This window comes from Argiope bruennichi, chromosome 5 (genome assembly GCF_947563725.1).
Source record: "Argiope bruennichi chromosome 5, qqArgBrue1.1, whole genome shotgun sequence".
Lineage (NCBI taxonomy): Eukaryota > Metazoa > Arthropoda > Arachnida > Araneae > Araneidae > Argiope > Argiope bruennichi.
In genome coordinates, this window is record NC_079155.1 from 54868602 (window position 1) to 54892127 (window position 23526).

General features: G+C 24.4%; 1 protein-coding gene across 12 annotated transcripts in view; it reads left to right on the plus strand.

Moving 5' to 3' along the window:
• Positions 1-23526, plus strand: part of LOC129968170 (myosin heavy chain, muscle-like) — a 44050-nt gene that overhangs the window by 13860 nt on the left and 6664 nt on the right. For 5 of the 12 annotated variants that reach the window (XM_056082008.1, XM_056081996.1, XM_056081997.1 and 2 more), the window contains exons 11-35: positions 2032-2289; positions 2974-3123; positions 4460-4630; positions 5344-5523; positions 5617-5764; positions 5863-5915; positions 6482-6569; positions 10706-10823; positions 11464-11584; positions 15258-15394; positions 15731-15812; positions 15918-16172; positions 16260-16388; positions 16851-16973; positions 17094-17180; positions 18454-18599; positions 18710-18800; positions 19735-19791; positions 20217-20303; positions 20397-20563; positions 20705-20783; positions 21310-21555; positions 22036-22232; positions 22667-22799; positions 22883-23099. In XM_056082008.1, the coding sequence (XP_055937983.1) occupies positions 2032-2289; positions 2974-3123; positions 4460-4630; positions 5344-5523; positions 5617-5764; positions 5863-5915; positions 6482-6569; positions 10706-10823; positions 11464-11584; positions 15258-15394; positions 15731-15812; positions 15918-16172; positions 16260-16388; positions 16851-16973; positions 17094-17180; positions 18454-18599; positions 18710-18800; positions 19735-19791; positions 20217-20303; positions 20397-20563; positions 20705-20783; positions 21310-21555; positions 22036-22232; positions 22667-22799; positions 22883-23099 (3520 nt within the window). Of the gene's footprint in view, positions 1-2031; positions 2290-2973; positions 3124-4459; positions 4631-5343; positions 5524-5616; positions 5765-5862; positions 5916-6481; positions 6570-9467; positions 9556-10705; positions 10824-11463; positions 11585-13017; positions 13139-14472; positions 14594-15257; positions 15395-15730; positions 15813-15917; positions 16173-16259; positions 16389-16850; positions 16974-17093; positions 17181-18453; positions 18600-18709; positions 18801-19734; positions 19792-20216; positions 20304-20396; positions 20564-20704; positions 20784-21309; positions 21556-22035; positions 22233-22666; positions 22800-22882; positions 23100-23526 lie in introns of all 12 variants that reach the window. The other 7 variants (XM_056082000.1, XM_056082007.1, XM_056082006.1 and 4 more) reach the window with 4 other exon arrangements.

Below are 23526 nucleotides of genomic sequence, written 5' to 3' on the forward strand. Positions count from 1 at the left end.
ATTAGGAAGCATTTAATTTTTAAAATAATTTTTTAGATCTATAATCGTAATTATAGAAAAACTGAGCATGGGAAAAACTAGTTGAAATTTGAGCATAAATATTCATATAAATTTGTGTAATTTTACATACTTGAGAACAGCTTCTTAAATATAATATCACTCCAGCAAATATTGCTTTGTAAGTAGACCATCATTATTTCTTCATTAATTAATGCAATGAAAAAAACTGCCTAAAATTGAACTTTGTTAAATAAAAAAGAAATTTCATTTATTTTTAAAAGTTCTATGAGATTTAATTTTACTGTTCAATCCAGCTTCGAAATGAAAAGATATCTACGTTAATAAAAAAAAATGTCTTTAGAAAATATTAGTTTAGAATTGTGAAACTTTTTATGCTATATAATGCAAAATATTGGCAGTAAATTAAATAGAAAGACAGCTATGGAAAATTGATATGATGGAAATGTCTCATATTTGATAATACATATAGTTATGCAATGTATCTTGATAAATAAATATAGTAATTTTGAAAATTTTTAGTTCAACCTTTTTTTTAAAATTATGATAATATAATGGCAGAACAGTTAACGAGTAACAACATTTTCCCCCAATAAATTTAAAGAAAGAGGGCTGATAGAATTTTTTAATATAATTTCCAGATATTAATAAGCTGCAGTTACAATGTAAAGCAGGAATAAATTATGGTCTTGTCTTGAAACGTTATAAAATGATTTCATTTAAATAGGCAGGCAGAGAGATTCTTTCGTTGAAAAATTGGTATGCTTCTAATATGTTTTGAAGACAGATATGGTTTCCTATACATGGAAAAAGTATACTTTACTTTTGTGTTCATTTACTGACAAATTTTTAAGGGTAATAATTCTCAAATACACGAATTCGTAATTATCTTTCTCCCTCATCTCTGAATTCAGACTAAGATGGATTGATAGATCATTGCATCGATAGATCATGCAATGATAGATCATTTCCCCATCATATTTTGGAAAAAAAAAAAAAATTATTATTAACAAATGAACCAAAAAAAAATCTTAGGTTTATATTTTAGTGAACTGTAGCTGCATATTTTTATGTATTATGCAAGTAAATAAGCTTATAATGGCTTATTAGGAAAAAAAGATTTAAAATCATCGTATTCATGATTATCTTATGGAAAATAAAAATGGGGGAAAAGAAATGAAAATCAAATTCCCATGCTTGTAGCTTTTACTGATATATGAGAACTGAATTTAATTTCATCGAAAGTGGCAAATTTCAGTTTAAGATGAATCTCAAGTCTCAGGAAAAATTCACTATGCTTGAAGTCAACAATTTTCAATAGAATCAAAGACGCGAAAATCTAGCGTCTTCCGGATTTTTATTAGAAATGATTTGGGATTTGGGATATTAACAAAATAAAAAGAAAGAAATCTTATCCAATAAGCAATTCTCAGAACGGTGAAAAAACTTCATTTGATATAAAATTTAGAGATTAATTATAATTTCAGAAATAGAAACTTAAAAACTAATTCTTAAAGTTTGTTTTTGTATCCATTTCATTTACACTTCGTGTTCAGGAGTAGACTTGCAGTGAACAGATGAGCAATCAATCAATCAATTTGTAACGAATGATTCCGAAAGTAAATATAGCGGTAAATACAAATAATTAGTTAAGCTTCATTTTGTATGATCTGTGGATTTTGTGATATTCGAGTTTTGATTTTTGTTAACCCGGCACAAGCTAAGAATTCCGTTCAGGAGCATACGCCGGAAAACAAACCTCATTCCTTCCTATGATCTGTGGATATGTTTTTATAGAGATTCTAACCAGAACCAGGATTATAATTTTCTTTTCTTTCTTTCAAACAAACGAATAAAAGCAATTCAACAAATTATTATTATTCTTGTAAACGTTCGTTTTACTTATTCTATAAACTTTAACATGAATGATACATTAACAAACATAAACATTAGTTTTAATAAATATTCTTGGCATTTTGAAAATTTTGTTCTAAAATTATATTTTTAATATAGAATGGCTTTGATGTATTGGGATTCACTGATGAAGAAAAACTCAATATCTACAAGATTACTGGTTCTGTAATGCATCTTGGTGAGTTAAAATTTAAACAGAGACCACGAGAAGAACAAGCCGAAGCTGATGGAACCGAAGCAGGTGAAAAAGTAGCACATTTATTGGGACTTAATGCAGCTGATCTCTATAAGAACTTGTTGAAACCAAAGATCAAAGTTGGTAATGAACTTGTGACTCAAGGTAGAAACAAGGAACAGGTTAGTACATAAATTCATCACTTTAACATACGTGAATAGAACATTGTAAAATTATACCCTTTTGCTTCATGCCAGATATATTTGCAGTAGAGTTATTAGAAAAACCTCTTAAGTGGCTTGCTCTTTTTAAAAAATATAGATTTTAAAAAGTCATATATTTTCATATAAGAAGGGTGGGAATGTTAAAAATTCCTAAGTGATTTCAGTTCAAATTAATACAACTGAATTTTTAATAATTTATTCAAAATCACATGGTTTATAATTGTTATACAATGATAAATATTGTATAATAAATTGTTTCAAAGCTACAGCAAAAGACTGATATATTTCTAACATATGAGGGTTCATTCTGAGAAATCTTTGCTTTAAATATAACTGATTTTAGAGTTATTTTAAATAATTAATACAATATTTCTTTTATAGTTCAGAAATATTCTTAATTATGGATTTCTATAGACTATAGAAACATTTCATGTATAAATAGTAGAAAAATAAATGAAATGTATTTTTTCATTTTGGAAAAAAAAAAGAAAAAAGAGATGTAATTTTACAAGGAACTTTAATATTTTATTTTGTATATATATATATATATATATATATATATATATATAGATTTTTTTAATATTTGACAAGAATATTTATGAATTGATTTATGAATTCTTTATGAAATTCCATATATTATAGGTAGTGTATTCTGTTGGAGCTTTGGCAAAGGCCATGTATGATAGGCTTTTCAAATGGCTAGTCAAAAGAGTAAATGAAACTTTGGATACCAAACAAAAACGACAACATTTTATTGGAGTCTTGGATATTGCAGGTTTTGAAATTTTTGATGTAAGTATAGATATTTAGCATCTAAGGCTTTGTTTTTCTCATCAAAGTTCAATAAAAAAAAATTGTTATATTTATAACTCTCAATAAAGTTATAAAAATGTATCATGTAATTCTGATATATCTAAATATGTTAAGAGACACCATTCATATTCTTACATTCTATATAAAATAATCTGATAAAATCGTGTCTTTATACTATTTCTAAAGAATTGAGGTATCCTTCACAAATTTCTTCTTTATATTTTATTGATAGTTATTTTTTTTTTTTTAAAAAGGGAACTAATAGAAAAAAGATTGATTTCAATTTTTTATATTATTTCTTAATTTTTTTTTTCTTCATGAATATATTCGTTAAAAATATTAGTATTCTAAAAAATAATAATTTCTTAAAGTTTTATTTTTTAAAATTATGACTTTCCTAACATTATTTTCTCCTTTTCATCTTGCAAATATATTTAAATAATTTTTTTCAATAATAATGCACTTCTGTTCATAAAAATTATTTTCAATTAAAATTTTTTTTTTATTTCAGTCTTTTCTGTCTTTTATCCCGAGCATTTGTTTTACTATCCATTTATAATTTTATTCATTATTAAAGGAAAGCATTGAAAAATTTGCTTTCCCATTTCTTTCTTTTTTTTTTTAATAAGTAATTCAAAAACACAATATTGAGCTGGACATTTGAAATATTATGTTATAATAAAATGTTTTTATTCATTATTGTAATTTTAAACTATTATTTTGAAAAAATATTCTAATGTAAGAGTTGTATTTATATTTATTCTGTTTTAGAATTAAAAGAATTGTAAATACTTAATGAAAATTTAACATTTTAATCTAATAATGAAGATATTAATTCATTTGGAAAATATCATGCCAAAATTTCTTTGTATTATCATAGCTTAATATATATATATATATATATATATATATATATATATATATATATATATATATATATATATATATATATATATATATATATATATATATATATATTAGTCATTTTTATAATTAAATGCAATAAATGTCATGATTTTTGTCCTTTTTTGCAGTTTTTATATAATTTCTTTTATTTTTCTAAGAAATACTTTTAATTGGTTTTTGCAGTAAATGATTAAAATTATGAAAATAAATGCCTTTTTTTATTTTGAAATTATATTTTTATGTCATAAAAATTTCTTTATGTAAAGTGTCTGATATTTGCAACTGTAAGCAAATTTGATTTTGCATTTGGTTATTATTGAACATTAATATGTTTTATATGTTTCTCTTGAAGAGAAATGTGTAAATATGTGTGTTCAAGATATGCAATATAAAAATTTTTTCTAATTAGTTCAATAGCTTTGAACAACTGTGCATCAACTTCACAAATGAAAAATTGCAACAATTCTTCAATCACCACATGTTTGTTTTGGAGCAAGAAGAGTATAAACGTGAAGGCATTGAATGGACATTCATTGATTTTGGTTTAGATCTACAAGCTTGCATCGATTTAATTGAAAAGGTAGGGCAAATAGGTTCTAATGTAACTTTGATTAACTATATGTTGTTGTTTTAATAGATTTCATTATAGTAAAAAATGTTTATGTAAGATAGAATTAATTTACTGTATATGTGATTGCTATTGAGTTAGTAAAGACTTTTCTACAGATTTAAGAAATTTCTTATAGATTTATTTTTAATGATTCTTTATAAAGTTAATTGTATGTTAAGAATGTCAGTAAAGCTAATAGAATTTTTGATAATCTAAATTCATCAAAAATAAAAATACTTTTTAATATATAACTTGATATTTTGTGTTCTTAACAATAAAAATTACATAGATTTGTAGATAGAGTAGACTATAATAATTCCTTTTCTATATTTGTTTTAAATATTCATAAAAAATGTAATAAATTTAATAATGAACATTAATAAATTTTTAAATACATTTATAAATGTATTATTTTTTCTGTATATATAATTTATTTGCATTATGTTATAATATTAAAGTAATTTTGCTCTCTATTTGCAAAATTTTCTGAGAAAGTTCTTTAATGAAAATATCCAGTCTTTGTTTAAATTAAAGAATAAATATGATGTGAGACCCTCAAGTATTTTTTGTAAAAAAATAATATTTTTATCTTGAAATTTTTTTGAAATAAATTTATTTTTGTTTACATTTTTAAGTAATTAAGAGAATTTTATTTATACTAAATTTTTCATCATTTTTAACAGCCTATGGGTGTTTTGTCAATTCTGGAGGAAGAATCTATGTTCCCTAAGGCCAGCGACAAAACATTTGAGGAGAAATTAAAAACCAATCATTTAGGCAAGTCACCAAATTTTGTAAAGCCCAAACCACCCAAACCTGGTCAACAAGAAGCTCATTTTGCCATTGTTCATTATGCTGGAACTGTAAGTTTAGAAAATATCTAATACTGAAAATTGTATATAGTTAAAAATTAAAAGTAAGGTTAATTTTTACATATATTTTTATTATGTTGATAGGTACCTTACAATCTCAATGGATGGTTGGAGAAAAATAAGGATCCTCTTAATGATACTGTTGTGGACCAGTTTAAACATGCTTCTAACAAATTGCTGAATGATATTTTTGAAGATCATTCTGGTTTAGGTGTTGATGATCCTAAAAAAGGTTAATAACTGATATCACTGTTCCTGTTACTTGTAGAAAAATATATATATACATGCATATGAATATGAATATTTGTACTAATACATTTATTTGTATAGGTGGTGGTCGTAAGAAGGGCTCTGGCTTCCAGACTGTATCAGCTCTGTACAGAGTAAGATTTTCTATCTACTTTTGCTACAGAGTATTTTTTTTTTTTTTTTAGATAATTTTCTGAAGTGTTTTGAATAAAAGTTAACTAACCTTCCTTACACAAAGTGAATTTTAATGTATTTTTTCCTAGATTAAATAATATTTACTTTATTAAAATTTTCTAGTATGTATTAAAAAGAAATTTCTCAAATTAAAAAAGAAAATGTAATATTTTGTGTAATCTAAGACTTAAATTCATCTTAAATTGTTTGCATTGGTTCCACATATATTTTTTTAAAACTGATATAGTTGCATTTGTTTTGTATGTTTTTGTGAACTTATTTTTTCCCTTCTTTTTAGTTCTGTTATGAAACTGAAATGCCTGCATCTATATGTTTCTCTTATTAATAACTCATTGTATAAAACTTTTTTTCTTATCTACTTTTTGTATCTATGTAGTTTATATTCTTTCTTTCTCTTTGCTTGTGCATTTATAGAAGTTATTAGTTCATGTACTTAGTTCAATAACTAAGTTCATTTTTTTCCACTAACCAAAAAAAATGTTGTTTTTTGCCCTTTTTTTCATAGGAACAACTGAACAAGTTGATGACAACATTGCGTTCAACACAACCACACTTTGTTCGTTGTATTATTCCAAATGAAACTAAATCACCAGGTAGATAGATATATATATATAGCACTGCATATATAGCATATTTTTATGCCATGTATCATGAAGGTTTCCTTTGTTTAAAAATAGTACTTTCCTTGACATTTTAATTCTATTCCAAATTGTGAAGTAGACAAAAAGTTGATATCTCTGAAGGAGTTCGACTTGTTATGGAGCTATTAATGAAATTTAAAATTATACTATGGGATTATTATCATTACTGAGGATTATCATCAAAATTGAGGTGAAATTTACATAATTTTTATCTTGAAAAATTATTTTTGTAATGTCGTCAAAAGAATTTCTGTCTTAAAAGTTTTGCTCTTTATTTGACTCACTGAATAAGTTAGAACTTAATTGCAGTAATTTGCTGCTGAAGCAGCTTTTTTTCTTCTCATACAGAGAGGTATTTTATTTATATCAATTTTGATTCCCTTTATGGACAAAACAGCTCATTTTAAGAAATTGAAGATACTGAAATACCAACTTTCTATTATATTTTTCAACACTTCTGTGATGTGCATAAAATGTGATGTTCTGTTTATATGTAGGTTTAGTCATGCATGTACAGTATTGCATTTCTTGTGCAATTTTGTCTTCCATTAAATTATCTTAACATATATGTACTGTTCAGTTATAGTATTGACATTCTTGAAACAATTGGTAGAATTATTTCAGAATTTCTGTAAAAAATATTAATGTCAAAATTTCTGCATTTAAACTATACTATCACTTTTTTAAAATGAAAGAGCATGAAACTGGTAGATGGTCAGATATAAATTTTACAATTCCCTTCCATGATTATTGCTGAAATATTGGACATAAATGCATCATGTATTTTCTAGGCATGTCAAATATTAAAGAGATCATATGAGATCAAAAGCACTCGCTGCTTTTATAGTTTAAGAATGGAAAATTTTTTGCAAGGCTTGTGAAAATTAAAGATTTGTGCAAATCATATATTAAAACAGAAATATTTTATTTTTCCATAGAAAAAACGAAAAATGCAAAGTTCAAGGTGTGTTAATTGATATATGCAAAAACTTAATTTTAGTCTTCCAATTAATTGTGCATATTAAATGTTTTAAAAATTCATTTATATTTTCAGAATTTCTAAAAGTTATTTCCCAGCACATGTACTAAAATAAAGAAAAAATTATTTGCTGGTTTGAAAACTGAAACTATATTAATAGAATTGCTTACATGTGGAAATTTTCTTTGTTGATTTCTTCTGACACCCATATCCTCATATGTGTTTGGCTAGTATCTGCCGGTATTAATACCTTCTGCCATAAAAGTCAATTAAATTAGTATTGCCTAGTTTGAAGATCTCCCTTATGACACTTAATATTCAGTTTCCTGTGTGCAATAGAAGTCTCTTATCAATATTGGTGTGCATTAATGCTTATAAGAGTCCTTAATAAAACTTTTAGAGAAACAATTATATAAAAGTTATAAAATAATATAACTGTTATGGTGATAAATAATCTTTAATTAATGGGAAATATATTACAAGGAGGTAAAATTAGTTTTGAAATTAGGATATAGCAAACAAATTTATTTTTTTTTATGTTATCATGATTTTTAGTTTTTTTGATGCAAAACTCTGACAGTTGTTTTTTGAGAGTATTGAGAGGAAGGAATAACTTGCATATTTCTTTTACATACATCTAATTTATTGAATGAACTTAATTTTTACATTAATTCAATTATCTAAAAAAAATTTCTTATTTGACCTTAGAAACAAAATTAAAATAGATTTCTAAAATTAGTCATAGACTATTGTTAATGACAAGCTTCAATTTTTTACAATTCATAGAATACTTGAAAGATTCATTTTGATAAGACAAAACATTTTGCATGTGAACCTTGTTCTCCTGTGCCTTTGTGCTCATTAATGCATGATTTAGTAATTTTTGCATGGACAAATGGTTGTATTGGCATTGGTAGATAGAATATATATGTTTGTGTCTGCTTTAATCAATGAAAATACTATCTTTTAGTTTCAATTTGTGTTACTTTTCCATAATTTGAATTTTTCTTTTGAAAGAAGCAAGATTTGATATTTTAATTAAAAGGTAAACTTTGCATTTAATTTGTTTCAACATAAATGATTTTATTTGCTATATAAAATACAATTATAAAATAAAAAGAATTTTGAAGCATTAAAGGACCAAATAATACAAGTATAAAATCCTTAGTTTGATTATAATAAAATTTTTATTCTTCATTTTATTAAATATATTTTTTGTGTAAAGCATTTTTTTTCAAATAAAAATTTTATGTAATATATCTTGTTTAGGAAAGCATAATTTTTTAAATTATTGAATAATATATAATGATATTCATTATAAACTTGTAGAAAATAAGGTAGAATAACAAAGACAATATTATTGTTGTTGTTATTTAAGAGAGAATAAACATTCAGTTAATTCTTGAAAAATTATTACATAAAAAGTTTAGAAAACATTAAATATATAATATATTTGAATACATGTGTGTTAAGTGTTAGATTTATCACATTAGAAAATTTGGACACTGTATAAATAACTAGATCTGAAACATTTCTTTTCTTATCTTTTTTTTTTTTATTTTCACAGTATTTATATATTTATTAAAATATCAAATCTTTTTATATAATTCCCTTTTCAATAAATTTCTTCAGGTTTTTTTATTTATATAATTAATTATATGATATATTTTTTGCTAATTGCATATTAACATAATAAAATAAAATTATTGCCCTATTTTGTATGTAACCAATTTCAATATTTTTTCTCAGCTTTGTTATACTTGTAAAATTTTGCCTTATTTCTAATATGCCTTTGCATCTATAATCAAACGACTAAGTTGAGTGATTCTATTTTAACATGTGCTATGCGTATGCTTTTACTTGAATAATAGGAACAGTTGAACAAGTTGATGGCTACTTTACATTGTACTTCACCACATTTTGTAAGGTGTATTATACCTAATGAAATCAAAGCCCCAGGTAAGCAATGCATATTTCATCTGTGTGATTCACCCAGAGAAACCCTTTTTCCAGAATCCTATCTCCTTTCAATCCAGATATGAATTGACATCACTTTAAAAAAAAACTTTTTTTTTTACATTTCTTTACTATAATCATCTTATTTGATTATATTTGCATCATAGAAACAAACTGATAATGTTTCTTTATCCCTTTCATCCTGAATTTTTCCACATTATCCTGAATATCCCCATATATTCCTTCCTTCCAATGAGTGTAAAGTTCAATGTGTAAAATAAATAAACATTTTGTATTTATTTGGTTTATTCACAAATTAAGAATTTTTTTTCATAGGTGTAACATTATAAACATATGCAGTAGAGTAATAACATGTGCATCATTTTTAATACTTTTTTTTTTAATTTTTTATTTTAAATGGAAACAGTTGTGATATATGAATACAAGATCTAAACATTTTTATAGTATTACTTGGTGGGATTTTTCCTGCTTTCATTTTCATATAAATTTTGCTTTTAATATTGTTTTCTTATTTAGACATCTGTGTTGAATTTCTGAAAGAAAATAATTTGCTTTTAAACCATAAAATTATATTTCTGCGAGATATTTAAAAATCTCTCTTACAGATTTTGGAAACTACTTAAAATTTGAATATATATATATATATATATATAATATTACATTGTATAGTTGTCTTTTTTATTAATTATTCAACTACTATATGAATGTCCATATAGTAGTTGAAAATCAATATATATATTGAAAGCTTGCTTAAAAATTAATTTTTAATATAAACTTTAATTAAAATTGATTTTTAAACAAATATTTAATTGAATAAAATGTGGTCTGCAAATATTTACATAGAACAGCGAAACTAAAATTATTTAAATGCAACGTAGGAAAAATGTACTATGAGATGTATAAATTCATATAAGTAAGTTTAAGCTAACATATAAATTACACTTAAGTAGTCAATTTTATTTAACTGCATAATAAACTGATATACTAAATTATTTGTGATTTAACAGAATAAATTGTTCTATGGTCCTTAGATCTGTTTTGTCTACAATTTGAATATGAAGATACACAAGAATTCTTATAATTTGATGTTAAATTTTTGAACTAGAAATATTACATACATTCATTATTTCAGGTGTTATTGATTCACATTTGGTTATGCATCAATTGACTTGCAATGGTGTGTTGGAAGGTATCCGTATTTGCCGTAAAGGCTTTCCAAACAGAATGGTTTATCCTGACTTTAAACACAGGTATTAATTTGATTTATTTAACTTTTAAAAGAAATTATAAGTGTAAATTTAATTTTTTTATGAATATTTATAATTACATATTGTTATATTATTATTAGATTTTTTTTTAATAATGAATAATTTTTATGATATGTTTTTAAATTTTTTAACAATAATTATAGAAATTGATTAATTTGTATATGTGATTAGCATGTATTAATGTATATTCATTTTCACATTGTATTCCAGAAATTCACAACAATTTCCATGCAATTGTTTTGTTTTGTTAAATTTATTATTTTGTTTGTAAATTTTGTTGGAAAAAAATGAATTCTGCATGATTATTGTATATTAGCTTAATCACATTTTGATATATTTCACGTGATTAAATCTGCTTATATATGTACTGTTATCTATTTTTATGTAACTTAAAACTTTCTTCATTTACATTGTTCATGTATTATGTGCATTCTTAAGTATCATATTTTATATTTTTCATTTATTTAAAATTCTTTTTAAATTGTTTATTTATAATAATTTTATTGCATTTCCTCTAAAACATTTTAATGTATATTTTGCTATTTTATTTTAAATTATTTCATGTATGTGTTACATTTTTCAAATTTATTGTTTTCATAACACATTTGATAAACACCTACAGATACACAATATTGGCTCCCAATTCCATCCCAAAAGGGTTTGTTGATGCAAAAAAAGCTACAGAATGCATTCTTACAGCTATTCAACTAGAAGCAAATGACTATAGGTTGGGACATACCAAGGCACGTATAGGAATCTGCAACAAGTGGAGGACTTGTTCAGACAAGAAATTCTGCTATAATGCTTGCTTTTTTATTATTTTGATAATATTTAGAACTTTTGCTTACGAGATTACATAACATTTAAGATATAAAAATAATGCAGTTATTATACTAAGATAAAACTGATTTATTAATATAACTTTTCCTAACCTTAATTTTTTTTATTGCTAAATTAAATGTGTCAGCTTAATTCATATAAGTTTCAGATTTAGATATAAACTTTTAAACATTTATAATATAAAATGAGTACTAATGCTTTATGCAATTATATACTTATAAATATATATGCTATTGACATTAAATTTGCAATTTTTAAAAGTGCATTTGCTTCCATATTGTTTTTAACCTTCTATATTTCAATAAAATATTTTAAATATTAACTAATATATTTTTAGTGCATGCTATGAATTATATCAGCTGCTACTTTACTCACTCAAATCCTGAACCTCCTATCCTCTGAATGTTACCTATCTGTGCCTGTCCCATGTTCCTACCCAATCCCATTTCCAAAGGAATTCATTTATGTTGTCTTTTGTTCCCCCATTCCTTATCCACATGTAGCTGTAGATCCTCATAAACCCACCATATTTCTTGCTTTGTCTCTTTCTCTTCATCTCAACTACCTTTTCTTCAAATATTCTCTCTCTTTTCTTCTCCCTTTACTTGTCATGCTTTTTTATATTTTTTGTTGAATAAAAAATAAATAAAAGTCTCCTTCTCAAAAAAAAAAAAAAAAAAAAAATAAATAAAAAAAATAATGGATGAAATCAGAAATTTAATATTAGATTTATATAAACTAGATTTTCATTTTAAAAATAAGGGAAAAAAATCTAAAATTATTTATTAAAAATTCAGTGGTTAATGATGCAATATATTTTATTTTCATTTTAACTAATCAATTTTATGGAAAAAATATATGATACTTATAAGCTGCTGATATTCAAGCTCAATGATATTTTAAATATTTGAAGATCCTTTTTATGTATTTCAAAAGTAATATAATTTTCTAATTTAATATAAATGTTAAATATTAATAAAAAAACACATGTAAAAAATTGTTGTCTAAATTTTTCCTATTTTATAATTTTTATGTTTTTTTCTTTTCTTCTGTATTTTTAAAAGTTGCCCTCAGATATGAACAAAAAAATATAATGAAATTTTAATTACAAATAATAGCTCTAGAAACTCTCTGCTAATCAATATATTTTTAATTAACAGAACTCCAGTTTTCGAATATTTGAAATAAAAATGTTTCAGATAATATGAGTAGCCACCTGCAATTTTCAGAAATGTTTGAGAAGTCACTTTTATATTATTTTTTATTTCACTTCCTTTTCCTAACTTATTGTGAACCTTTTATTCTTTTGCATTGCATGCTATTATCCTTTTCTCAGATATGCTATCCTTGCTCCTAATGAAATTCCCAAAGGTTTTGTGGATGCGAAGTGTGCAACTGAAAAGATTTTGGATGCTATTTCCCTGGATCCTAGTGTGTTTCGTTATGGAAGAACAAAGGCATGTAACCAATATCTTTTCCCTTAAACGGCTTGATCTTTCCTAGGAATGCTGCTTACAGATGAAATATAAAAATGTTCCTTTCTTATTCTACTAAACCTTTTCTTGATGCTAACTTTCTTTTCATTATTAAATATTTGAAATTTTAATTTTTCATGTATAAATTGTTTATACATATTGAAAATTAATTTGACTTGTAAACAAAAAATTATTGTGACAGTTTTTTAGACTAGATTAACAACTGATTGCTTAGCACACATACACACAAAAATAATTTCTATATATAATGCAATTTATATCTACATATTTATAAATAGTTTTATGTAAATTTTATTTATCATATAAATATGTAAAATATATTTAATTGCTCTAAAAATATAATTTTTCTTTGTTCAATCTTTCAATTTTCTCTATTCTTTTTTTTTTCTAAATTAGTTATCTATTTAATTTATATACCTAATTAATAATTTAGTTAATTATTGTAATTTTTAAGTATATTTTGCAAAATTAAAAAATAGGATATTTAATATAAAGAAGAGAGAATATGAAGTTTACTAACACAATTTCTAGAATACAGTTTAATATTTTGCTATGATTACTTTAAAAAAAATACAAACAAATTAATATTTGTGTGTTTATATTTTGTCTCTTTATAAATTAGTAACATTAACATTTTTAATAATTTATATTATTTAATTTTACTTGTTTATTATTTAACTTAAGATTAAAAAGAATAAAATTTTTATCTTGAAAGAAAAATTGTTTATGATTCTAGCTTTCTAAAGAAACTTTTTGTTAGAATTTGATTCATTCATATTGCTGATTTAAAAAAAATTCTTGAACTGTCTATAGGTAAATTAAATAATTTATTTGTTGCTTACCTTCATAAAATTTAATTACATTGTGCTGTGCATTCAGTTGTTAATTTTAGTTGAGTAAAAAATAATTTAGATATAACTTTGGCAATAATATTTTTCTCAAAATTTTCATATCTTCAAAGCAAAAGTGAGTATATATATATAAATAACAAAAAGTCTCCTGCAGCAAAGCTTTTATGAGTGCATCTTTTCTGTCACTTCTCCTTTCTTTACACACAATTACAAAGGATTTTTTAAAAGGCATTAATTATATAAGACTGTATCTGAATTCCCTTATTATATATTAGGGTGGTACTTTGTGTTAATTTTAACACAAATTTCTTATCGGAACTTTACATTACACTGAAAAAATGATTTAAAGTAAGTGTATGACAAGTATTCACTTGAACCATAAATTTTGTAATTCCTTTGATGTAAGGTGTAAGTCCTCTATCTAACATTTGTAGTACCCTGTAGATATACCATTTTGGCTCCGAATGCCCTTCCAAATGGCTTCATCGATGCAAAGGCTGCAACTGAAAAGCTTTGTGAAGCAATAAAACTGGATAGTTCTGACTATCGTTTAGGGCTTACAAAGGTATGTTTGCTATAAGTTAGACAGAATAACATATTTTGTCTTTTTTTAAAATTTTTTATTTGAAAATATTGCTTTTTAATTTTTTTTTTTTTTTTTTTTTGCTAAAATAATTTTGTCATGTTTTTGAGCCCATTTTTATTTTACAGCATTTTCTTCCTGCAATAAAAAAGCAGCATTAAAAATTAGCATTGAAAACACTGAACTAATGCTTAGAAAGAAAAAATGTGCTTTTATTTTTGTTTTAAGCATAATTTTTTACTTATTTATTAACTAAATTTTTTTTATTGATAAGCATTTATATTATTGATGCATTCAGAAAAGTTTCTGCTGCAACCATCTGGTTTCTGGTTTTTCTATGCTTTTATTAAATGAGTCGTCATTTTATTGCTTTTCAGATATTCTAGTTTTGAGTCTCACTTCTGCTGAATCTTGAGTAGAGGTAAAAGAAAAAAGTCATAATAAATAATTAAAGTTTTACTGTACAAGACCTTTTAAAGAAATCTTATGCAATAATAATTTTTAAATAAAAGTAAAAAGATTGAAGCTTAATAGAACATTCTAATTTCTAAAATCACAGAAAAAAATGTAAAAAAAAAAAAAAAAAAATCAAGTTATTTTTCTAGCTCTAAAATTTTTTATAACTTTAACTTGTTTTTAAAATTAGGTATTCTTTAGAGCTGGTGTTTTGGGTAGACTTGAAGAAATGAGAGATGAAAGACTGGCAAAGATTATTACATGGCTTCAAGCTTGGATTAGATGGTATGAATGCAAGAAAGAATTCAAGAAGCTCCAAGAGCAAAGGTAAGTCTTCTCTCTTTTTTTTAAAGCTTTCATTATAAGATATGTTAATTGTTTTCTCTTATTTTTCTCTTTGTATGAATTTGAAGATATGAAATAATGTCTGGATTTATTCATCTTACTTTTTTTGAATTTAAGATACTATAAAAAAGAATAAAATGAGAGTAATTCTATAAATTCAAAAAATGTTTTTAGTTCAATATACTTGAATATGATATAAAATCTTTGCTGAAATATGTTTAACTAATGCAATTTTATTTAACCATATTATTTTTCTATTGATTACTTGACTAAGTAATTTCTTTTCATTTGTTATTTATGATTAATTTATTCTTTCAGAATTGCTCTACTTGTTATTCAACGGAATCTACGAAAGTTCTTGCAGCTTAGAAATTGGTTATGGTGGAAGTTGTACTCTAAGGTAATTTTTGAATTGAAGTTTTTTTAAAAAAATTTAAAGATGTTGTTCTTTTTTTTATATTGTTATTGCTAAAGCTTTATAATCCTTTTCTTTTTCCTTGTAAAGGTTAAGCCTCTTCTTAGCATTGCAAGAGTGGAAGATGAACTTAGAGCTCTGGAAGAAAAACTGAAAATTGAGCATGAAGCATTTGTTAAAGAAGAGAAAGTTCGGAAAGAATTAGAAACTACAAATGTGAAACTCCTTCAGGAGAAAAATGATCTCTTTTTACAATTGGAGGCTGAAAGGGCAACTTTTGGCGATTTAGAAGAGCGATTAAACAGAGCATTAGCGCAGAAAGCTGATTTAGCTAGCCAACTGACTGTAAATATAAATTTTCTTTTAATAGAAAATTGTTCTGAACTTTTCTGGTTTCCATATTTGAAGACATTTATTATATTTCTGTTATAGGATGTTCAAGAACGATTAACCCATGAAGAAGATGCTCACCTTCAGATGGCCCAGATTAGGAAGAAACTTGAGTTAGATTTAAATACTTTAAAGAAAGAAGTAGAAGACTTAGAACTAACAATTCAAAAGGTATATTCTTTTTTCTATGAATTCAAAAATTAATGTTTGTTACATTGTAAATTGGAATTTTTAATGCCATTTCTACTTCAAAAAGGGCTGTAGCAAAAATCTAAATTGCATACATTACTGTTTTATTAAAATACACCAAACAGCAAATTATTGTAAATTTTGAACATTATTTTCATTACATAAATTTCTCTTTAGTTACAAAACAATTTGAATTTATCCAAATTATGATATGCTATTACTGTATTAATTATATATATTAATACAATAATTAAATGCATTATAAAAGTTTTTGTCTCTTGTGATGCATTCAATTCCATGAAGGATTCTTCCAATTCAAAAGTAAATAATATGGCAATTTTTCTCTTATTCATTACAAGGTATTCCCTTTATGTTTAAGACAACATATAGTATTGTGTCTTCTATTAATATACTTGTACTAAATATTTTATTATTACTTCAAAGGCTGAACAAGATAAGCAGTCACGAGACCATCAAATTAGAAATCTTAATGAAGAAATTTCCCATCAAGATGATTTGATCAATAAACTCACCAAGGAGAAAAAACATCTACAAGAAATCAATCAGGTAACTATTATTCTTTATTGTTTACATTTAAAAAATCTGAAAATATTTTATTGCTATGATTAAAATATTAAATTGCTATGGGAAAAAAATTCTTTCTAATGTTTATTATTATGTTTCTAGAAAACATCTGAAGATTTGCAAGTTACAGAAGACAAAGTCAATCACCTTAATAAAGTTAAAATTAAGTTGGAACAAACTCTTGATGAAGTAAGTTTTAGTTTCTATTTATTTATAAAGAGTTTTGTTTTATCAAGTAGTTTATATCTACTTTTCTCTTAATCATTATCAATAAAATTAGAAGTGCAGTTTTTCTTAGTAACAGATCTTCTTCATTTAAAATTGTTAGATTAGCAATTTCATGGAACTTAATTCTGATAAGAATGTTTTTATATATTAATATTATATATAAAATGATTTCTAAAAATGTAATTTTTTTTTCCTTAGGAAATTATATATATATACATATATATATAATTTGTTATTTTAAAAGCTTTAAACCATTCTGTTCATTGTGCTTAGCACTCCTCTCATTTTCTATCTTTATTATAAATCCAACTGTATTACCAATTTTTCCATCATTACATGATTCTGACTTAAATTTTAATTTCAAGTACAACGGTATATCAAAAATTCTATAAATGTATTCTTGGTGCTAAACCTTACTCAACATGGAAAAATAAATCAAATATTCATATCCTGGTCACAACAATGGATGAAATATTAGTAGCAATATGCCAACAATTAGTTTCCCTGCAATAATAAAATATATTAATGTAAAAGTTGCTTAAAATATTAAAAAAATTAACTAAGAAATAAAGAGAAGTTATATAGCAAAAAATCATTAAAAAGATAATTTTTTAAAAAAATTCTATAAAAATTATTCCTTTATTGTTATATTTTCAGAAGCTATTGCGCAAAACATCTCAGATTTTTGTTTAATTAAAACTGTTACTAAAAAATTAACTGCTTCAAGATGCACATTCCCATCCTCCAAAATATATGTACCAAGCTTGGTAGCTGTAGGTCATGCATTCTGGCCTATACAGCATCAGCACACTCGCATTTTCATCCTTATTATTATAAGAATCAATAATCTAATATTTCTTTCCCTTAAATTGCTATTTTTTTTATTGATTTTCTACTTCACTGCATTTTTTAATGTCTCTTATGGTTTATGATATTATATATTGTTGTCAGAACAATAATGCTTTACGCGACTTATATTGTCTTCATATATTATGACATATTTAAAACAGAGTCTTGTTAATATAATCATTAGTGTCATAAATGGATTTTAATATAGGATAATAGATGCATAGTATTTGTATTTTCATTTTACCATGAACAAATCCTTTTAATATAAAGGTTGTAACATTTTATTTATTTATTTATTTATTTGATTTTCTAAAAATATGAATCTAATGTTTTATTTAATCTTCTTCACTAATTTTATAATCTACATTATTTATTTTTATCATAGCTGGAAGACAGTTTGGAAAGAGAAAAGAAATGCCGTGCTGAAATGGAAAAAATGAAACGAAAGACAGAAGGAGACTTGAAATTAGCTCAAGAGGCTCTTGCTGACTTAGAAAAGGCAAAGAAAGAAGTAGAACAAGCCAGCCAAAGGTATTGCATTTTAAAAATAGATTGAGTAATTATTGTTAATAATTGTTACAAATGGACAATATTTTTTTTTGTTTAAATATAGGAAAATGACTATTGTTTTTCTAATTTAGAAAAGAGAAAGAGATGGCCAGTTTGGCAGCTAAACTTGAAGATGAACAAAGTCTAGTGGCTAAATTGCAAAAACAAATCAAAGAGCTACAAGTATGTTTAACGGCGAATTTTTTCATATATTTTAGAATTTTCTTTGTTTTTGGTAAAAGATCTGTAATTTTTATTCATTTGCGGTGTGTTCTTTATATAGTTTGTTAAATTAATGCAAAATAATATTTTCTTCAACCAGACCATTTATTTATACTACATTCTTTATTTCCATACTTTCAAATATTTACTCAGTTGTAGTTGAAAAAAGTTTCATTGGGAAACATTCATCAAAAAAAATCTCTAGAGAAAATTATATATTTACTTAAATTGAATTAAATTAAATTATATATGTTACAAAACAATTTAAAAGCTCTGATGTGTGTCCTTTTTTAAATTTCAGATGTAGATGCAGATTAATACGATAATGAATGCATAGAAATTTTATCAAATTGTACATAATTCAGATCAGAAAAATTTTCTAATCTAAATTATATAACATTTGCATACATTTCACTAAATCGTTTTTTTATCCATTAAGTTTCTCAGCCTTTTTTCTATTTTTATGTAGCATATATTCAGATTTTGTAATATATATATATATATATATATATATTTAAACGATTCCTTTCAATTGAATTCTATTTTTGAAAATCAGTTTTTGAACAAACATAATATAGATTTTGAGGGAAGAAAAAAATCATCTCTATATCAGAATAAAAATACTATTCAAAAATAATCATATTTCAATTTATTTCATTAAATAAGAATACTTGTTAATTATGAAGGTAATCCAATATCCTAGTATTTCATATTCTGTATAACTGCTATTAACATTTTTTTTTTGTGTGTGTGTGATTTAAAGGAGCTCTTAAATAACACAATTTAGCTATCTTTTATTGCTGAATTAAAGTGTCACATGAATTAAATTTTTAAATATTTGTAGCAAAGATTATGTAGTTAGAGTTTTTAACCTTTTTTTTTTTTTTATTTGTAGGCAAGGATAGAAGAATTAGAAGAAGAGTTAGAAGCTGAAAGACAAGCTAGATCTAAGGTAAAATGAGTTGATTTCTTTTTAAGTGAATAAATATACCAATAAATAATTTTCTTAGTTTTGAAAATCAGAGCTTTATATATGAATCTGTAATTTCCTTAAATTTAATTCTCCATTCCTCTTCCCTATTTCCACCTGTTATATTGTGCCTATTATTATACTTCAAAGATATAATAGGACTTTTCTGGGAAAAGAATTTTATTTAATTCCATTTCTATATATTTTTTTGAATTTTATTCATTTATTTTTATTTAAAAAAAATGTAATATTTAATATGTATTTTTTTTCACATTGCATTTTAAAATCAACACCTATTTCTTATTAAGAGATACATTTTAATTTCAATTGTTAAAGTTTCAAGAAGTCTATTAAAATTTTGTAAATCAATGATTGTGTTATATAGTTTTTGAAATTTTTATTTCTAGGCTGAAAAACAACGAGCTGATCTAGCTAGAGAAATTGAAGAACTAAGTGAAAGACTTGAAGAAGCTGGTGGTGCAACTTCAGCTCAGGTATTGTTTTTTTTTTATCTCAAATACAGGATAGTGTTTCATTTTAAAAAACATTATTTCAAATGAATAATTATTCTTATAATTTTCTTACAGGTTGAATTGAACAAACGCCGAGAAGCAGAAATGTCAAAACTCAGAAGAGATTTAGAGGAAGCAAATATTCAGCATGAGCAAGTGATGTCTAACCTAAGAAAGAAACACAATGATGTCGTTGCTGAACTCAGTGAACAACTAGACCAATTAAACAAACACAAAGCTAGGTATAGATAATTTATTACAATTCAATGTTTTAGATAATTGATCAGTTCATTGCATGCATTATTAATATTGATGTATTTTTCATTCTGTTTTGTATTAAGATTTTGTTCCTATTAATTGTTGTTTTACTTGTGATTGCACAGGTTAGAAAAAGAGAAAGCTCAAATGAAAGGTGAATTAGATGACTTGCGTTCCAGTGTTGATCATGTAAATAAAGAAAAGGTAATTTTATTTATTCCTATAGATGCATACTTTTGCATTGCAACTTAACTACATATTTTTTACTTGTAAAATGCTAATTATGAATTTCTGAAAGACAAAACAAAAAAAATTTCTATATTTCAAAATTTTTGTAACAGATGATTTTGCATATATTGTATGCATGCAGTATATTTACATATGTTACACATATATTACATTTATTAAAGGGGTTATTTTCTTGCCATTTTGAAATTTTCTAGATTTTATTTCATATTTTATGTAAGAAGAGTATTCTAAAATTGATATAGCATTGTAAATATATGTACAATTTTTATTAAGTATGAAATTGTACATATTAAACTATTGTGCATATGATGATGGTTTAAAGGAATCTGTTGAAATTCAGTATGTATTAAAACTAAAGATGACTGAGTACAGAGTACAAATGTTTGAAAATTATTGTTGTAACATTTTATTTAAACTGTTTATTAAATTATTAGATATATAAAAAAGACATTTACAAAGATTTTTTTAAAAAAAATTACAGGCCAATGCTGAAAAACAAGCCAAACAAATCGAAATGCAAATGATGGAGTTACAAGGTAAATTAGATGAAGCTCAGCGTTCTTTGGCTGACTTTGATCAAGCCAAAAAGAAACTTACTGTTGAAAATGGGGATCTCTTAAGGCAGTTAGAAGAGGCTGAAGGTCAAGTTGCACAGCTAACTAAACTGAAAAATTCCCTTTCCATGCAATTAGATGAAGTTAAGAGAACAGCTGATGAAGAGAGCAGAGTATGTAACAAAATGAATTACGAATATCTTTTTGCATATAAATATTTTGTTCTGTGTACTTTAGATTTATATTTATTTATATTTTGAAAATTCTGTTAATTTTTCATTGTTTTTTGTAAATCTTTTAAACTTTAAATTGAAAGGAGTTAAAATAAAGAAACTTGTGTCAATAAATAACATTTATTATTATTCATCTTATTTCTTTTGAATACATTTTATTTGTATTATATTTCATCTTAAAATTATTTTGTTTTTTCATTATTCACTTATTTCTTATTCATATTAATTTTTAAATAATTTACTTGTTTAAAATTTATTTTTCCTGTTAATAAATCATTATTGTCATTAAAAATTGAAAATAATAATAATTTAGTAATTAAAATTCGTTGTTTCAGAGTAGAATTTAAAATGATTTTTCCCCCCTTCCTAGCACTTTGCATTAACAAAAATTTCATGAAGCAAATGTTTTGCTCATTTCAGGAAAGAGCTGCTGTCATGAGCAAGTTCCGCAATTTAGAACATGATTTAGACACGCTTAGAGAGCAATTAGAGGATGAACAAGAAGCTAAAGCTGATCTGCAAAGACAATTAAGTAAAGCTAATGCTGAAGTTCAGCTGTGGAGGACAAAGTATGAAAGTGAAGGCCTGGCACGCCTGGAGGAGCTAGAAGATTCCAAGTAAGGAAAATAATATATTAATATAGAAAAAATAATAATTAAATAATATATTTATTATGTAATTTTTTTCATTAAAATACCCACACTTTTATTCTTAGAAATCTTCACATTTAATGACTGTTAACTTAAAATTCCTGATTTGTCATTCATACATTGTAATTTTGCATTTGAAGCAATAATTAATTTTATTTGAGAATTTAATTAAAAAGTCATATTATGCAGAATTCTCAATACTTTATTTCACCCTTTTTTACAATGTAATGTCATATTGTACATATCTAATCAAAATTAAAAATAGAATTAATGGTTACAAAACTGTTTATGATTTTATATGTTTAATGTGACACATTTTAAATTTCATATCCTTTAAAGTATAATTTTTTATCTATAAATTTAAATTAATTCACTGAAGTACATTTATTTTTAAAATTTAGACGTAAACTTCAAGCTAAATTACAAGAGGCCGATGAAACTATTGAGCAATTAAATCAAAAATGCAGTAGCTTAGAGAAGACAAAGACAAGGCTTCAGGGAGAACTTGAAGATATGTCTATAGAAGTAGAAAAGGTAAATATATATATAAAATCTGCATTACAAAAGTAGTATAATCAGTATTCTATTGAAAAATACTTATAAGTTACTCATTATAGGCCAACTCTCTTGCTAATGCATTAGAGAAGAAACAGAAATCATTTGATAAAATTGTTGCTGAATGGAAACAGAGGGTAGATGATTTAGCTCTTGAGCTTGATGCCTCACAGAGAGAATGCAGGAACTATTCCACTGAAGTCTTCAAGCTGAGAACTCAATATGAGGAAAGTCAAGAGCAATATGAATCAGTCAAACGAGAAAACAAGAATTTGCAAGGTATTAAAGTCAAATTTATATATATATATATATATATATATATATTTGTCTTTATGATATTTGTGCCTGGAAATCAAAATTAACTTTCTTAGTTCTTATTCCAACTTGATTGCATCATTTGAAATACATGCTGAACTCCTAGTATAGAACAAATTATAAAGTATGTGGCTATTATTGAAACATAATAATTATATTACAAACTATAATCCATATATATGTATATATACCTCTTATTTAGATAAATATTTGTTAAATTATCACAAGAAGATATTTACTTCTAGACAAATATAGTCCATCTATTTTTTAGAATAACATAGAAATATTTAATTTTTAAGCAAACTTGATAAATAACTTCAAGATTAACTAATTCTGCCAAATATCTTGAATGATATTAAGACTTTTAGTCCCTTGTAAATGAAAATTCATG